Here is an 18,255-nt window from a genome sequence, read left to right as displayed (position 1 = left end):
TATGTGTTATCATGGGTTAAGAATTGTTGACAGATGGTCTCTATGTCAGTCTATGAGATAGATATCGAAGTGATCTTCCAATTCATGGTAAACGGCGTATCAGGATGAATACTGATCACCTGAATAAACTGATGAAAGACGACGTTTTTCTTAGCGCCTTAGGTAACGCTAAAATCGTTGGCTGTCTTCCAGATGTCTGAAATTTGTGGACGAAAGTCACAATATTATTGCCTTTGTTGAAGTAAAGTCAAGACGGACAAATTCAGCTATCTTGGCACAGTGTGTGTCGAGCTGGACGGCGGAGACATCGGTTTTAAGCGATATCCGCATCGAATATTCGAGAACGAACACTATTGGTCAATAAGTGACACCCATCTTCGTGATCCGACGGTGGCTTTCCAAGGCTCCAGTTTCCGGGCTGTGGGGATCGAGCTCCACGCTAAGGCCCATCGGGCATAATCTAACTAGATACGGCGCACAATGAGATTTTCTTGAACTTGAAATGCGATTCCCCATGCCTCAAACGTCGTTGTATCTCATTAACAATTCGAATCCAAATGCCTCTATTCACAGGTCTTGCGCCCACCGGCCAAATGCATCGATCCAGGGCAAACGAAGGGTTAGCTTAGCCTGGATTTCTACCCATGAACCCCTTTTCATACGCTAGCCGAACGCTAGCATTTCCTCGCTCAAGCTATGGCGTTCCACGATCCAATGAGAGCCCGTATCAAAATGAGTCAAGTTCCAAAAGAGACAAAACATTGGGAAAATAAGGGTCTTCCGGACAATGTGACCAGACGAGTCGACTAGGGTCTAAATATGGCTATTCTCCGGGCATCGATTAAACGAAGCCAGTCGGGCTTAGTCCCTTTGGCTACTGTTCCATTCTACGGAGTACTCGGGACGTCTAAAGAAAATCCCTTCTGCTCACCAAACACCTGTTTACAATCCTCTTTTTCTACTAGAAAATCTACAATACCATTAAAATGCACACGTCCTTCCTTCTTGCTACCGCCCTCACAATCCTTGGCATAAATGCCGCCGAGTCTAGCACTATAATTGGCTACTTTGCCCCAGGCTGGGACGCGACCCTCCTCCAACACGGCGGCTGGACCAGCACCGCCGCCAGCCTGGCCGACATCAACGCCAATGCTGCGACATACCACGTAGGCTGTGAGAAGAATGCCCCCAAGACAGACTGTGACTATCCCACCTCATGGACTATCATCCAGGGTGCCGAGACGGTGAGCTTCTCGGGCGAGTACATCGCCACCGCCTCAAGCGACGGTACTAGCTACGACATCACTGTTACACAGTCGTATGAGTGCTCGCTCAAGTCTTCGACTGAGTCTGCCAGCTGCACTATGAGTGTGGGGATGACTGGTTCGGCTGATGGTGCGAAATACACGTCTTCGAGTTCCTCCGCGGCTACTTATACTACTGCGCCAATTGATGGGTCTTACTACCAGTTGACTGTTACTGCGGGCCTGAGCTCTCTTACTATGCCTGCGGCTACTGAGACTGGTGGTGCTGTGGGGGCTGCTGGGGCTATGATTACTGCTGCTCCGGTCGTTGCCGCTGCTGCACTTGCTGCTTTGCTGTGATTGATTGATTTGATGGATGTGGAAAGATTCAAATGTCGGATTATAACAATTGTTGGAGCTGTTTGGACATCTGAGATACATGTAGAACGAATATTGAACAAGAAATAAATCGTTTGATGGCAGGTGGCATATGTGGTGAACATGGTTCTACTGCGCTTACATTTAAGATGGAAAGTAGCCGCCTCTACAGTGGATTTCGAAGTACGGCTGTGAATTCTTCACTTCCATTACAACACATCCAGTCCTCCCTGGTCCGAGATGCTCGAAGCCGCTTTGGTGATAGAGAAGTAGCAAACAAGCGACTGGCTATACGAACGGCCGTGGAAATGTATTCATCGGCAAAGAGATTCTGCTTAGCAGTTGGAAGCCAGCGTGTATTCCTGGAGAAGAACATCATTGAGGTAATGCTTGATGCAAAGCCAGTTGACTTTGTTCTAAATCTGCAGTGCCGGTCAAACTCTGGCGGCTTGTTCGGGGAGGGTGTGTACACATCCTGCAGCGCGCCCAATATTCACCATTAAATGCCTCCAATGATGACCTCGGTAATGAATGAGACTGAAGTGTCTCAGTTCCACCAATTTAACCATAGAGAATGATCAGTATGTTCGAGGGCATCGTCAATTTACCACGCCCGAAGACGACATAGCTCAACAGTGTTGACCAACTAATTTTTCAAAATAGCTGAACTCTTGAATTGCCCTTCTTGAAATATGATGCTGAGCAGCTGTAAAATAGCCGTATCAACATCATTCGGAATCTCCTTTTGGATCCCCCTTTGCCTAGCAGGCTCGCAGACACAAATTTTAGAAATCTCTCCACGTCTATCGCCTTCCAGCAGCGCCGGTGAGCTTCCTCCACACTTTGCGTTTCCAGATCAACCGCCGTGGCAACTGGGACAGGGTCTAAACCCGCAGCTGTGCCCTCGCTCACCTCGCACGCTATCAGACGTTCATGGGGCTTCTATGACGCCAGGACCAGGTTGATGGCGGTCTAACTCACTGCGTTGATTCTTGTCTGCACTCCAAGCTCTGTCCAGAGCTCTATGTTTGCCGTATTCATCAGCTCTCACACTTTCTCCGCCTTAGCATCCTCCACCGCGTCGTCGCCTCCATAAACCGGGTGGTGTAGGTTGAAATTCCCCACAATCAAGTACGAGACTCCTCTTTCCAGACAGTTGAGGAGGTTGAAACCTTCCCAACTGATGTGTCTGGTCGTTATATACATTGAAGACTCGCACCTCGCTAATTTTGGTGCGAATGTTCACTTCCTGCAAATTTCTAGAGTGCGCATAGTGCGTCCACCCTGCCAAATTCTTCGATATTTACATCCACACCCTGGCCCCATGGCCTGTCCCTGCCTCTGCCGGCCATAGCAGCTCATAAGTGCTCTTAGCGTGGTGGTCGGTGCTGTTCCGCAAAGACATACCATCGACGCTTTTGAAGTACGAACCGCTGACGACACCCAAATGACGCGAATATCAACGTTTTCCGAAGTGCGCTGTAACTGATTTCGAGTGCACCTGTATCCAAGAAATTCAAATGGGCCCGGTGAACATGAGAGAGATATCAATCTACCGTGTGACGTGAAAAGATCAGTCGAGGTAGTTTGCAGATCCTGGGATGATTGCTTGAGCAAAAAATCCGGTATGTAAACGTGCAGGCGACATGCAACACTCCTGCATTGCAGCACATAATAAAAGCGAGCTACATCGGACAAAGATCCAGCAACATTATGAATATAAATTCTACTTCAAGCATTAATAACTGAAAATGCCGCTCCTTCCCTTCTGACGCAGTGGGTAGACAAGCAGAACACTAACGGAGAGTCCAACCGTTATAGCAACGCCAATTGAAACCATTGTGTACCCAGCATCAAGCTGTGCCACTAGTGCCTCATGAGGAGTGAGCTTATTGGTTCCATTCCTGGTGATCTGGTCTGCAATCGCCAGGCCACTGATGAGGCTGCCCGAGGCAGCCAGGCTTCCAGGAACTTGAACATAGATAGCAGGGTGCATGAGCGTAGCCGCAAGACCGTGCTCTATTCTCGCATACAAATTAGCTAGAACACCAACTGTCAGCGCCCCCAGAGCCTGGGAAAGGGGCTGGGCATCCCCAAAATTTTCACTAGAGAAATGATTGACTGCCCAGCCTGCCAAGGAAAAGCCTAACATTGGCGGCATTGTGTTCCATTTGCCGTTTTGGACTATGATGTAGCAGAATGTGAAAGGAATGACGAATATGATTGGCCACCATACCCCGTATGTCGTAGAGCAAGTCGTGGCTGATGAGGCCGTCTCATCGATGGCACCATAGATAGATATGCCAATCAAGAAGCCCAAAGAAAGAAACAGGGTATAGACAATTCCATAGACCATTCGAACAGCTCCAGAAACCATGTTTCTAGACTGCAACTCAAGCGCACTGCTGGTAATGGTGAACCCTGGTAGAATCATCACAATAGATGCTTGAGAAATAGCGGAAAAGCAGAAGCCTTGGCCTTGGCCCCATTGGAGGGACCCAAAGACGCGACCGAGGAAAGAGGCTAATATGGCAGCAAATATTTCAAACACATAACCATAGAGTTCAGAACGGGGTACGAGCACTAGTTCTGAGAAGCCAATCAAGGTGCCCAGGACAAAGATGATTGGCAGGTCGATCGGTTGAGCATTGTATGAAACAGGTCCAACAAATGCAGATGCAAGTCCATACGAGAAAACTCGAATCCAAGTTGGAAATTGTTCTGGCCTGTTCGCAATTTCGTCGATAAGGATGGACGCATCTTCAACAGTGGTCTTTTCATGAATGACGTTCTTGTAGACGCAGCGCACATCATAGAGCTTCGACAAGTTCAGCTGCTGTACACACCGGATGATCTGAACCCCTCCCTGCTGGAGCTTTGGGTGGCTAAATGAGATCATCATGCAGCCAGGCATATAAAATGATTGCAGCTGTAGCCCTAAAGCTTGTGCCGTGTGGTGGGCATACCGTTCCAGACGGTGCGTTGGGGCACCGTATATCATCAGGGCGTGGCAAACTTTTGTAATATATGTCTCAATTGCTTGTGCTCTTGTCCACTGGCGTTCCGAAAGCGAGTTACCACAATCTTGCGGACTGACTGTCGCCTGTTCTTTTGCGGATGCATCTTTATCTTGCAACCCAATCGTGGTGTTAAGGCCAGTCTCCGCGTCCATATTCTTTTTCAGATTGACGGAGTTGAAAATCCCCGGGGGACCTTGACATGTTGCAGCAGTGCCAGTTGTACAGGTGTTGCGGGTGCCACTCGCTGCAGGTAGTGTTTCATGGGGATTGCTTGGTGCCATTTTACCGCTTAGGTGAACCGAAGTTCAAACAATATGCAGGAGAAACATGCATTTTGGAATTTTTCCACTTCTTTCTTTTATTCCTTTTTCTTTTCCTTGGTTTTCTATTTTAATTTTTATTTTTCGCTTTTTTTCTCTTTTTTCCCTTTTTCCTTTTTTTTTGGGGGGGGGGGGGGGGTGAACGTCACCCTCACTGTCATAGAGTTTGCTTTACGTCACCAACAAATTCAACTGCCAAAGTAACTAGCGCGTACGGGTATACAATTAGATCATCCGATTTTGCTCGGAAGCCATAGGCTTGCCGAATACAAGCGCGTTCCGATCCGATTGGTGAAGGACAAGTGAGAAGATCCATTTGCATTACTTCGTCGGCAATTGATTCGCGACAAGGAACAGGCTGGCCGCGGAGTGGCGGACGGGAAACGGGAAACGGAAATCGATTCGAAGGGGTTTGCCAATTCCGCATATAAACTATATTTCCCCTTTGTAATCACTCACATATCGCCAAAATGCAATCAGGAGGTATGTAAGTTCCTGTTGGTCGTGTCTTTCAACTAAACCCCCACAATAGAAACCAAGAATGCGCTGGGCGACATCATCAATTGCTACCGCCCAGAGCTAAAGCCATTCGAAGACATTTACCAACACATACACGCTCACCCAGAACTATCAGGCGAAGAAGAACAAACAGCTAAAAAAGCATCCGAGCACCTAAAATCCCTCGGATATGAAGTCCACACTAAAATCGGCGGCCACGGCGTTGCTGGCGTCCTTCGTAACGGCCCCGGCCCAACAATCCTACTGCGGGCCGACATGGACGCACTACCTGTTGAAGAGAAAACCGGCCTAAAGTACGCTAGCAAGGTAATCGCTACAGACACCAATGGTAAAGCACAGCCAGTGATGCACGCTTGCGGCCACGACACCCACGTCACGACCCTTATGGCTGCATCGACCCTGCTACACGCCGCCCGCGACAAGTGGAGCGGAACCTTGATCTGTATCTTTCAGCCGGCCGAGGAACATCTCAACGGCGCACAAGCTATGCTTAATGACGGCCTCTACGATAAGATCCCTAAGCCAGATCTTATCCTTGCGCAGCACGTCATGCGAATGCGTGCTGGTACGGTCAATCTCCGCGCAGGCCCGCTGCTTACGGCTAGTGATGCGTACGATGTGCGGGTTTTCGGCCGCGGTGGACACGGTGCACAGCCTCAGACGACAATCGATCCTATTGTTCTTGGGTCTTCGATCGTGACTAGGCTACAGTCTATCGTGTCGCGTGAGGTTGAACCAGGGAAATTGGCTATCGTGACTGTGGGTAGTGTTCACGCGGGCCAATCGCACAATATCATCCCGTCACACTTAGATCTACAGTTGAATGTGCGAACTTTTGATACTACTGTGCGTGAGCGTGTGCGCGCTGCTATTCATCGCATCATTGAGGCCGAGTGTCAGGCTGCTGGTGTGGAGCAGAAGCCTGAAATCAAATTAACTTTCTCGTCACCGGCGACGATTAATGACGGGAAAACCATCGTTGCGCTGAAAGAGACTTTTCAGCTGTACTTTGAGAAAAATCTGGTTGAGATGGAGCTTCCGACTGCTAGTGAGGACTTTTCTTTGCTCGCTACTGCTGTTGGTGCGCCTTATGTCATGTGGATGTTTGGTGGCATTGATCCTGAGACCTGGGATGAGGCTGTTGAGAAGGGAACTCAGGATACGCTACCTAGTAATCACTCGCCTTTCTTTGCGCCAGTTTTGCAGCCTACTTTGAAGACTGGTGTTGATGCTTATGCACTTGCGGCCTTGACTTTTTTGCAGAAGAAGTGAATGCAAATAGGACTTAGTCCAACAATTGAACGGCTGAATATTTCACACGATTCTAGCTATCCAGCATCTGCTAATATAGCAGACCTAGGTACCGAGTGAATGTGGTTCAGGGCCTTGCTTGCTTCCTTGAGTGTCTCCATGTTCTCGAGATGCCAGCCAGTGCTGCCTATGTTGCTCATTAGAGAGATCTCAAGGAGCTTGAGAGCAATCATGCCTGTGGGTGCCTCGATCATCACAGCCTTGGTCAAGCCTGAATATAGGATCTAAACACGTCGTATTTCCAATCGAGTTCTCATTTTGGGGCACAGCTTATGATAGTTACCATTAGCGCTCCCTATTGAAGGGATTGCATTTCTGGCGCAGCTTATTTCGAAAGGGGGGAGGAGGGGGGGAATATTGTGCTTCAAGCGAAGATTGATTGTTCTTATCTCCAGAGAGATTATGAGATCAAACAAAGACAGCGAGAAGATCAACTTTGTTTTCAATCAACTCGTTCCTTCGTATAGACACCACGGGAATAAATTCTAAGGGTCCTTCACTGACATAGGCAGTAGTATAGTACACACTTCCTATATTGCTGATAAATTCACTAAGTTGTGCAGCAACAAGATACCATACCGCAGCTTTGAGAAAGTGTTCTCGTCGAGCCATACATCAAGCTCTTGGCACGTCCACTTCTTGGTTGGAGGAAATTACCGCTCTGCGGAGCTCCTAAGGGAGGGCTTTCCGATTGCCGATTAGAGTTTCCGAAGCAGACCAATTTTAGGTATTTTCTCCATCTATTCCTCACGTTGCTCATCATACAATTAGGATTGGTCAATCAGAGTAACCCTACGCAGATCGTCAGTGGCGCCAAAACTTCTCAAATTTTCACCCAATATTTGCCAGCACCCTTCTATATGATCATATGTCTGGAGGAGTTCATATTTCTAGTCCGAACATGTGTCCACAGCGTTGATAGCGCATCTGCAAATCACTGTTTGTCGTTGTCAAGAAAAGACGCTGCTACCGGGTGACATGACGCCAAGAAAATGCGGCAGCTTATCTATGAATCCATTGATATTGCTTTAATGCACCGTATATATGAGTAGTACTTGGAAGCTTTGGAGTCTGAGTAACAAATTACGACGCAGCACGCACTGAACTCCAAGAAAGCAAGAACTGCGTTGCACAATGTTGAGATCGCCTGCGAATACTTGAATGTCAGGAAATCCAAGCTGGCTGACAACACAAGAACAAGACCGTCTGGCCTTACTTTATTGTTGGCTGGGGTCTAAGACAAGGATTTTTCAACTTCTTGGAAAAGCAAAGACCTGTCTGTCTCCTTGGCCATAGTCGCCCATTTTGCGCTCTTGCTACATGATGCACCGCGATTATGGCGGAATGAGCCAATTGGAAAGAAAATTGGGAAAGCCGTGAACAGTTCTCTGGATTCCCGGTACCATGAATGGATTCAACGGCTTATAGATGACGTCCTACAGTGGCATGACAAAATGGGTTCTCCTAAAGCAGATCAACAGGAAGATTACTAAACTGTCCACATAAACAGTAACTTCAAGAAAAGGCCAATCTTTCTGCGAAGCAAAAGCACCTAAGAATTATATTTAGAGATTATAGCCCACTAACCGTGAAGGAAAGTGACGGAAAGTGCAAGAGATCCGATCTTTAAAAACTCTGTCTCGACATTGTAACTCATCGTGACCTTTTTCATAGTTTGCAAAGACTGTATGCCTTTCATAGATCTGAATTATTCATGGCGATTTTGCCAAAAAGTTATGTTTCGGAAGACCTTTGCTTCAACTTTCATAAAGTAAGTCATATACTGCTTCATCCAGCCACGTCCGGCTCATGGATTAATTACATAAACATGACTAAAACCTTTGTTTACCCTAACCAGGCATTATTCATCGTAAAGAATCGCGTATATATAGTATGATATTAGGATAACGTCTTTCTAGAATATCAAGTAAGCAGAAGGTGGAACCACTATAGCATACAATATTTTTTATCAGATGGTTTACTGGACTCAATCTAACCTGACACATGTCAGGCTTACAGGACATTACTATAGATCTAAATGAATTATGCATTATCAGGAACTTAAAGTCTATAAATTGTCTTATATAGATATCAGGAGAGTCTTCCTCTTCCCACTCTTATCATGGTCTATAGAGAGACAGGCGCCTCAGAGTCGTGGAACTTGCCAAGCTTGAGCAGCTTCTTAGCATTATCACGACCAATGCGGCGGTAGTTGTCAACACCACCGACAGCCTCAGCAATGGCCTTGGCATCATTGTCCCACCAGCCACAGGCATCCTCGATAGTCTCGTAAGGGTAGTCGACACTGAAGAGGAGACGGTCGGCACCGATCTCACTGACAACGTACTTCAGGGTAGCAGTGGAGAAGTGACCACTAGTGGTGATCCAGATGTTGTTCTTGAAGTAGTCGTAGATGGTCTTCTCGCACATAACACCGTTCTCTTCCTTAGAAATAGGCTTCTTAACATCCTCAAACCAGTGGTTGATACGCCAGAAGTCGTAAGGAATATGTTCACCCTGGTGACCAATAATAACCTTAGCCTTAGGGAAACGGTCGAAGACACCGTTACTGATCAATCCCAGGATGTGAAGGGACACATCGTTGGCGAAGGAGAGAGGGGGTCCAAGAAGGTAAGGACGCTGGGCGTAGAGCTTCTCGTAGATCACACCAGTAGGAGCGGCAGGGTGAATATAGAGAGGGACATCTAACTCGCAAAGGACCTTCCAGAAGGCATCGTACTCAGGCTGATCGTAGAATAGGTAGGTCTCGCCATCTAGGCCAGCGTGCTGGAAGTTGCAGAGAAGGGCGCCGTGGAAGCCGAGCTCCTTAACACAGCGGCGGAGTTCTTGACCGGCCTGAGCGGGGTTATGCATGGAGAGACAGGCGAAGGCACCCATACGGTCACGCTTTTCCTTGATCTGATCGGCAACCCAGTTGTTGGTCTCAGTAGCGATGCGCTCAGCCTCCGCCGGGTCGGCAATGCCCTGGATACCAGGGACGGTCAGAGAGACGACGGTGTAACCGATGCCGTGGGCATTAGAAAGGGTAACACGCTCGCCGTTGATATCACTAATCTGGCGCATGTAGCGCTCACGGTCAGTGGGAGCGATGTAGAGCTTAGCCTCACGGATGGACTTCTCCTCTAAGCCGGTGCGCTCATAGGCCTCCTCAAGTGCGATCTTTCCGAGCATTTTGAATCGAGATGGTATTTGATAGAGGAGAAAAGTTGAAGTCTTGGAAGTCTTCTTGTTTCAAGAAGAGTAGAAGATTGGAGTACTGTGTTGATGGAAAGAAGGCTAATCAATCTGGACGTATATGGCGTCTTAAATAGCTTTTCTTCTTTTCCTAAGGCAATATGACTCGGAAGATACGGCATTTCTAGAATAAGACATCAGGTGGTTTATATTCGCTATCCGCGCCGTGCGGACCGTATGTTCGGGCTAAAGATGCCGATGCACCTAGGAGGATACAGACCTAGAAGGGTGTCAGTGGCCAAATTAGGTAGACGCGGAGGGTTACAGGCGCTAAGGAAGATCTGCCGGGGTGGGGTACTGATAAACCAATCGGACGAGGAGCAACGCGAGGAAAGCATAGGTGAACTTGATCCACTTCGGAAACTCTAATCGGCAATCGGAAAGGCCTCCTATAGCGGACTGGATGATGAGTCCTGTTACCTCGGATATCGGCTCTTGTAGATTGACGCAGTGCACGAAAGAAGAAAACAAGAGATCTCCCCTAGCTGGATTCTCTAGTGCGATTTCTCAGATATGGCTAAGGTCTCCAAACCAACCCTCACCGGCTCGCGAATCCCTAAGGCGTGTCAAGAGTGTCGCAAACGCAAGATTCGATGCAACGGCCTTGCCCCGTGAGATCCTTCCATTACCATTCATCAAATGATGCTAATTTTTCATCAGTTGCCCATCATGTCAGCATCGGAACACTCTTTGTGTGTACAGGGATAAGCCTCGCCATGTGAAAAAAAAAAAGGGGGTATCAAAAACCTGGCCGGGAAGATCGCCAACCTCCCACCCCTGGAGTGGCGGAACCCACGAACACGTCGAACACAGTCCATTCCCTTCGCCAGGTCTCTGCTGTCCCAGCCCCAGCTTCTGTGCAGCGAATTTCTTCTGCCATATCCGATTTCCCCAACAGTATGTCGGCGACCGACACGGTGTCACCATCGAGTCAGACGCAGCTTTATTTTGGGCCAACATCTCATTTTGCATTAATGCAACTTGTCTATAGAGATGTTGTCTCCAACTCAACGATCCATCATGGGCTTTCGGATGAAAGTCAGGAGCCTAGCGCCAGGCTGGACTCGATCAGCATTCATCGGAACCTTTTCGGCACCCCAGATACCCATGAGGCTAGCAAGACATCCGGCTTGGGAGATCTATCGTCAATATCCTTGCCATACGAATTGGCCAACATGTATGCTGATTATAATCTCCAATCTAATGGGCCATTTTTGACTGGGCGGCAGGTTTTTGTCGCGCTTTCTGTCGACCCTCTATTGTCTCCTCATTCCCCACAGGCCTAAGGCATTTTTTGAGCAGTGTTTAAAGCAGCTCTATAGCCCATCTCCTTCAATCCATTCGAAACTACTCGATCAATCAATTCTCTTAATTGCTCTAGCGATCGGGTCCCTCGGCACGGAATACTTTGCCTGGGGCGATGTGCTGCTCGAACGTGTGAAAACTTCACTAATCGCATTCGATGATACTTTTAATCTCCAGATCATCCAAATATTAACACTCATGATAAGTCACACCAATATCTCCTGCCCTTCAAATGCTGACACTGCTCTCTTGAATACGCCAACTTTCAAAATGAGCAAGGGCGACCAAACAGCACATTCTTGCATCTTGGGTCTGCTGCTCGGAAGGCCCTCGCGGCCGGGCTCCACAAGGATTTGCCTGACGATGACACACAAAACCCGGAGATTATTGAAGAGCGCCGAGTCACATTCTGGTCGCTTTTTTTATACGAAACGTACGGCTACCATATACTTTTATCCATCTCTGGGCGCTGACTTCGATCTACAGGTGGATCTGTTCTCATCAGGGTCGACCAAGCTCCTTAGCCCTGAAGTATATTGCCATTGAATATCCAAAAGACCCACTAGTCTGTGTTCTGGCAACGCTCTGCAAAACAATGTCTCGATCAGTCAATAAGATATATGGGCAACGACACCCATCGCTTCTTCATATGTGGAGAGTTGCTTGCTCAATTTTCGAGGACCTTCGACGGCATAGGGCTGATCTCAAAAGGACCATGGGTTTTGAGATAGACTCGGCTATCTTGAGTGGAGCTCGAGGAGTTCAGCAGACCATGGTTACCACACGTGAGTGGCCCCAAGGAACCCTTGCGAGCATTGATTAAGACATAACAGTATACTACGACACGCTACTACTTACGTTCCGCCCATTTCTCATAATCCGAAATCTTTGGCGAAATGACATGAAGTTGTCTCTTCACGTAGGCCGCAAATCTAACCGCCGGGAGGAAGTTCCATCGTGGCTCAACGAAGCTTGTGACTATGCACTGAATGCTTCCCAAAAGATAATTCACCATCTATGTCATGCATCCCGCTTCAATGACCTAGTCAAAGTAATCCTACCTTCCCGGAATCAACTCAGCCTCTAGCTAGTCTGCTAACCATCAAAGCAAACGAGGTATTATGGATATATTTTAGGAAGTTCCACCTTCACATTGATCTACGACTTCCTCCACGATGCCGATTCTGCGCCTTCCCAACTACCATGGGTCCACGCAGCCCTACAAAATTTGTCAAGCATGCGAGTAGGCGAACCGATCAACAGCACAATCTCCGCCATACAAGCCGTGTTACGAAATATTAACCCATTATACGAATGGGCCCCAGGCCCCAAAATAGGCACCAAGTACAGCGTTGTCCCAGAAGGCAGATTGACCGTACCCAAAACCCCCGCAACCATTAATAGCCAGCAGCTCATGGGCGGTAACATTCCATTATCTTCAAGTCCAAGTCAATTCAGGAAACTCTCGGGTCTATCGAGATCACAATGGAAATCGCCACATCTGGAAGGGCCGACCACTAGCGAGTTGGGCGGCTCAGCGGAAAATCTGCTTGATGTCACGCAGACAGATATGGGCTGGAATTTCGACTCATTGATCACGGAGTTTGAGGCATTTTTTTCAAAGTATCAGTCGACAGATGTCTCGATTTTTTGACTATATTTTAAATTTCTAAGGTGTTTAAAGGTATTATTGGAAGCAAATGGCTACACTAGAAACAATCTGACATTTTTGAGATACGCCAGCGTCTTTAGTGATGTAAAATAGCATCTTTATGAGCACGCTTCATAAGCAGCATTATTTATTATACTAGTTTCTCAAATCTTTTACGAGTATTGCTCAGAAAACTGACTAGCTAGTGTCTCAGCATTTAGGCAGCTAGCGAGAAAGAAAGCAAAATTAGACCATGGCTGTATAGGTGCTACAGTGACGTCACTCAATAATTGGAAAACAACAATGCTAATTGAGTGTCTCACAGGGTAAGTGACACTTCGTCTGTTCTGAGCCTTTAAGAACCATCGATCGGTGGATATATATCTGATTGTTGCAAACGCAGAGGCGCAACTCCACGGATTATCGCCCCTCATCGAGTGTCTTGATGCTTTTTGGCCCCTCGTCGACAAACTTCAGGCGCTTTTTTCAATCCGACCTCTGTCCGACTGTGCTCAACATCGTTCTCACCACCGGCTTAGAGGCACCCTTTTCGGTTTTGATCGTCCGAACCCATCTGACTACTTGCCTTTCTACTTAGGAATAAAAATAGCTCAATGGTAACTTAAATGTTATTTTTGAACTATGTGGTGACCAAGACATATGTGGGGTTGTGATCTTTCTCGCTTGAATGACCTTTCACGTGCATTGAAGTCAATATGAAGAGCCAAAAAGGGGCCATACCGCTCTAGTCGACCATATCGGAGCGTGTCAAACCTACCACCTTAATTTCAGTAATGATGGAAAGCGCGAGGAATCACATGCCAATGAGGATGCCTTGCAATAGACTATTATTAGACAATAGGTCACCTCAAGGATTTTGAACAACGTAGAAGAGAGATTGATGAACAGAGGTTTGTGCATTTTTGGACAAGAGACATCATGTTTTGTTCCAAGGAGCAACTTTGGGCGATGAAGTTTGTGGATACTTACATACAGAATTTCGCCAACGAACACTCGCAGATGATGGTTAATTTCTTTCAATATCCTATGTGGATACTTTCGCAATTTCCTTATATACTCATCCCAAATACAAGCTCTACTAGCTTCTCGGAAAGCGATAAAGCAAAAAGTATTTGGAATCTACAGAGATAATTTGGTTCTACAAAATGTGGCCATGCCTCAGAAGTTTTGCGTGGCTCCATATTCACCCCAAGATTGTGTTAGGCCTTTGCATACGATCGACCTATAATTGTGGCGGTCGTATGTTATTGTCATTAGTGCAACTTGAAAATTCGATGCTCATCGCTTAATGTACTTTTGTGCGCCACCATTCTCTCCATATCGCTTGGCAACTAGAGCTAGAGCCAAATACATATATTATTCCCTCGTTTCTGGTAAGCTGGCTGTTTTACCTGCAAACAGCCATTCAGGAATTGAATCAATTTTGAATTACATGAAGCGGGAGTAATTCAGAAAACGTCGCAATTCTTCATTATACCGTCATAACGAGCAATGGCTTTGTTATGGGATTATATCATGGCTTATCAAGCTTGCGAGACGGACAAATTTGCCTAAACTCGCATACCGACGCCCCCCGATCGTCGGAAAATAAATTGTAAGGCTCAATTTGACCAAAGTATTGTGGATGTTGGGGGGCCGAATGGTGAGAAAATACCCGCTGTGAATAGAACATTTCGCGAATATGATTCCACCACCTAATTTAGACTGTTGTCAGAAATATTCCTGTCATTGTTTCCGTCAAACCACCAACATGATATCTGGGAAGCTTTGGTGGCGCACCTAAAGAATAATCGATGGTCTTACATATGTTTTTCTCATTCGCCTAGAGCATTCGGCATTCAAACTTCTTCACCAAAGCGTAAAGGCCGAAGAGGCTAAGAAAGGTCTGGTCCGTAACAGAATTGTCAGGCATTCCCCTTTCTATATGAGGATCTCCCGTAGATCTGGACAACACGGAATCTTCAGCACAACTGAATATGAGACTAATTCGTATCACCGACACTGGTAAGTCTAAATGCAAGCCCGGAAATTAGTACACAGGCGATGTGTTCTTCATTCACCGCGAAGACCTCAATTCGCCAATCGCATCACACGAAAGCCAATCATTCCATTTTTCCAAGCACAACAAGCTGTGTTGTTAATACTGAGTAGCGTAATCGGGACAGTCTACCATTCATCAGGATTCTTCTTTTGCATCACCTTGCTGTTCTCCTTTCGGCAAGCGTACCAGGGATTATAGTTGGATCGTGACTCACTAGATTGGGGGCTTCTTTTAACGGGAAGTTCGCGGCATACCAACCAAAAGAGCTTCACGGTAGAATACTAGTTCACATCGATGTTCCGATGAGCACGATTGTCAACTTCTTATAGGAGTGAAATTCCAGGATTTGGTCTCTTTGAGTAGCCTCTGAAAATCCGAATACTAATCCCTAGTATCGGGGACAGATTCCCGTACATTGCTAAAGGGAGCTTCTAAAGGGAGCTTGTTCTTGCAACACTCCCTGCAGGGTTGTCTTGTTCTCGCGACACAAGGGTTGGCTTGGTATTCATTGGCTTATGAAATATTCTTGTAGTTCAAAAGGAATATTGAAATTCTTGTTTCAGTAGAAATTCGTGAGGCTATATATACAACAAGAAGATTAACCATCTAAAAACTTCAAATGATCCGGATGTTGCGGTTTGGTTCCTGATCTGCACCAGCCTTATATCAATACATTAACGCGAAACCATCTTTGATGAGAAACACTAAAGTGCCTTCTCGTTGATCGGAAATTAGCTTGATCTTCTCATTGTATAAATAGATTCACGTATTCTCTCCGAAACAATATATTTTCATCATTCTTTTGAACCACAACAGCATCAGGATGAGACCTGCATAAAAACACCGAACCTGTGACCCTAAAAAATCAAAATGCGCTTACAAATGTCGCAGAGGATGAAATGAAAGGCCGCCACTTTTGCCCCTTCAGCCTAGCATGTCATTTAACTCTGGAGTATTGGGGTAGCCTTCTGTGCATATGTCTTCTCTCCATCTGTTAGCCGAAATGTGAACATGTGGCTACTCAAATTTCCGCCATCTTAACTTCGCGTTCGTGTAGCAATACAGTACCTTCATGTTATGAAACGCCACGTAATTATTGGTGGTCCCAAATCCCTAAACCAAAGTGGCCTCGATGACGTCAATAACCAGACTCGAGCTTACCAACCAATACTCCCCTCCTTCTCCTCCACGAGGTTTCGATCTCACGCAATTGCCTTTGGAAGCTTAATCAATCTTACTAAAATGCTGATTATTCTTCAAAGCCAACACAGCCTCGGTCTGAATCGATAAGACTGTTTAACATGCCACAAGAATTTGACGAAGATCTTCGAACAATCACCCTGGTGACGCAGATCCTGTGCATGACGATCGTATCCCTGTTTGTTGGGCTCCGGTTGTTCGTGGCAGTAAAATGGAAGCGACACGTCGATATTGAAGATTGTAGGTTATATATGCTTCCTTGCCAAGATTATGACCTTAAAGCTGACCAGTTCTCCAGATTTCTGCTTTCTATCCTGGGTACATGCACATGTCTAATATTCCTAAGAATCCCTTATTGACATCGGCTCAAGATTCTTTTATTGGCGTATTGCGCGTGTGTAATTTTATGTGGGGCCCATTGCTCAATTATTCACATACAGAGGAGCACCCTGACTGATGTTCATGTGTTCCTCAGACAGGGCCTATGGTGAAAGCCAATTACCATCAATGCCAACCGAAAATCAGAACACGCGATTATATAAGGTCGAGTAGAATACTGATCTAATTATCTGGTCCTGGCATCTGACTAACATGCACGCAGCTGTATTACGTCTTGACTGTGATTTATCCCCCGCTGGTTCTTTGCGTCAAGACAACCTTACTTTCGATCCTCGCGAGAATTTTCACACTTTATCAGACGCAAGTCGTTGGTGTGTACTCAATATTCGCTATTTTTGTCATCTACTACACGATCATATTTTTCATCAAAGTCTTTATTTGCAGTCCGATTTCGTGTTTCTGGACCGAGTTCAACAACAATATTCATTGCTTGAATAAAGGAGCGGTGATCATTGCTGATGCAGTTATGAGCGTTACGAGTGATATGGTGATCCTGCTTCTGCCCCTTGCGCTTACAATGCCATTGAATCTGCCGAGACCCAAGAAGTTGAAAGCAGCTCTGATGCTGGGTTGTGGAGGTCTCGCAATTGGGTTCAGTATCTATCGACTTATCTTGGTTATTCATGAGAAGGAAATTATCTCCTCGCCGTCAGTTTTCATGAGAGTTCTACTTTCTGGGTCAGTGGGCCTCAAGAAAAACAAAATATCAATAATTCCAATTGTTGACTTCGACTTGATAGAAACGCTGAAATAGGATTTGGGCTCATTTGCTCCTGTGTCCCAGCTGTACATATCTTTTTGACCCGCAGCACGCAAAAATATTCCTCTCGCCGGTCAGATGTGTTACCTAGACGGGGATGGAAACAGATGACGCTCAAAACCTCTGTTTGCGGTCATCAAAACACAGGGCTCCAAGTTGAACTAAATCGTCTTGCGCGACTGGCTTCCCCGAATGCGGAGCTGGGTGATAGCGCGGATAAAGAGCATCTGGATTCGAGAGGAGTACCAAAAATGTCGTTTCCTCGACAAATAAAACATTCTGAACAATGCGACCGAGTTATTTCTGATGTATGACCTGAAGGAGGCAATTTCTATTTTCCCACAGCGGGGGTGACAGTCTCTGTTAGAGTTCAAATGCATTTTTAGTGACATTTCAATACGATATACAATGATGGAAAAGCCATTCACGTACTTCAGAGCCAGATCTTAGGTAGGACATTTATGCTATCGCCGGCCGTGATTTCCTTTGATCTGATGGTGGAGTATATTGTACTCGACTAGAAGCGTTTTCAGCTACCCCAATTAGGAAAAATAAATCTAGACTAACTGAGGCGTTAAGTCTGATCATTTTGTTTGTCTACTAGATTCTCTGTTGGACGTATACTTCGTGATCCGGTCTTGATATTTCTTCGTGGCGTTGAATCAATTTGAGTAATACTTGCGGAGCATGGCTGACACTGTAGCTCTAAGAACATATAGGCGTTATGTGGCGAGCAACTTCCCATCTCGAGGGAAGATCTTACCAAGCGAATGCGATGACGCGAGCCTTGAGAAGTGTTAAGTGTTGCGACTCAAGGATTGAGTCTCGAGC

General features: G+C 46.4%; 7 protein-coding genes across 7 annotated transcripts; 4 read left to right on the top strand and 3 right to left on the bottom strand.

The window, feature by feature from the left end:
- Window positions 1-986: 986 nt before the first annotated feature.
- Window positions 987-1,604, top strand: N7520_000045 (uncharacterized protein; the record flags this gene model as incomplete). The annotated part of the gene is made up of 1 exon (XM_057133980.1): window positions 987-1,604. One exon carries the CDS (start codon window positions 987-989, stop codon window positions 1,602-1,604), a length of 618 nt encoding a protein of 205 aa, XP_056999916.1.
- A 1,756-nt stretch (window positions 1,605-3,360) lies between these two features.
- Window positions 3,361-4,923, bottom strand: N7520_000044 (threonine/serine exporter family protein; the record flags this gene model as incomplete). Its single annotated transcript, XM_057133979.1, has 1 exon — window positions 3,361-4,923. One exon carries the CDS (start codon window positions 4,921-4,923, stop codon window positions 3,361-3,363), a length of 1,563 nt encoding a protein of 520 aa, XP_056999915.1.
- A 509-nt stretch (window positions 4,924-5,432) lies between these two features.
- On the top strand, window positions 5,433-6,753 carry N7520_000043 (M20 family metallopeptidase; the record flags this gene model as incomplete). Its single annotated transcript, XM_057133978.1, has 2 exons — window positions 5,433-5,445; window positions 5,495-6,753. 2 exons carry the CDS (start codon window positions 5,433-5,435, stop codon window positions 6,751-6,753), a joined length of 1,272 nt encoding a protein of 423 aa, XP_056999914.1.
- Window positions 6,754-6,809: 56 nt separating this feature from the next.
- N7520_000042 (uncharacterized protein) lies at window positions 6,810-7,049 on the bottom strand (the record flags this gene model as incomplete). Its single annotated transcript, XM_057133977.1, has 2 exons — window positions 6,810-7,003; window positions 7,025-7,049. The coding sequence occupies 2 exons, from the start codon at window positions 7,047-7,049 to the stop codon at window positions 6,810-6,812; spliced, it is 219 nt and encodes a 72-aa protein (XP_056999913.1).
- A 1,870-nt stretch (window positions 7,050-8,919) lies between these two features.
- N7520_000041 (amidohydrolase family protein) lies at window positions 8,920-9,984 on the bottom strand (the record flags this gene model as incomplete). Its single annotated transcript, XM_057133976.1, has 1 exon — window positions 8,920-9,984. One exon carries the CDS (start codon window positions 9,982-9,984, stop codon window positions 8,920-8,922), a length of 1,065 nt encoding a protein of 354 aa, XP_056999912.1.
- A 576-nt stretch (window positions 9,985-10,560) lies between these two features.
- N7520_000040 (Zn(II)2Cys6 transcription factor) lies at window positions 10,561-13,006 on the top strand (the record flags this gene model as incomplete). Its single annotated transcript, XM_057133975.1, is given in 8 exon segments — window positions 10,561-10,658; window positions 10,708-10,783; window positions 10,807-10,904; window positions 10,946-11,308; window positions 11,328-11,838; window positions 11,885-12,137; window positions 12,186-12,403; window positions 12,461-13,006. The coding sequence occupies 8 exon segments, from the start codon at window positions 10,561-10,563 to the stop codon at window positions 13,004-13,006; spliced, it is 2,163 nt and encodes a 720-aa protein (XP_056999911.1).
- Window positions 13,007-16,772: 3,766 nt separating this feature from the next.
- Window positions 16,773-17,418, top strand: N7520_000039 (uncharacterized protein; the record flags this gene model as incomplete). Its single annotated transcript, XM_057133974.1, has 2 exons — window positions 16,773-16,808; window positions 16,867-17,418. 2 exons carry the CDS (start codon window positions 16,773-16,775, stop codon window positions 17,416-17,418), a joined length of 588 nt encoding a protein of 195 aa, XP_056999910.1.
- Window positions 17,419-18,255: the final 837 nt, after the last annotated feature.

This window comes from Penicillium odoratum, assembly GCF_028828045.1.
Source record: "Penicillium odoratum strain IBT 22623 chromosome Unknown utg000001l_segment0_segment0, whole genome shotgun sequence".
Classification (NCBI taxonomy): Eukaryota; Fungi; Ascomycota; class Eurotiomycetes; order Eurotiales; family Aspergillaceae; genus Penicillium; species Penicillium odoratum.
Note: the sequence above shows the minus strand (reverse complement) of the source record. Positions and strands in the feature narration are given on the sequence as shown.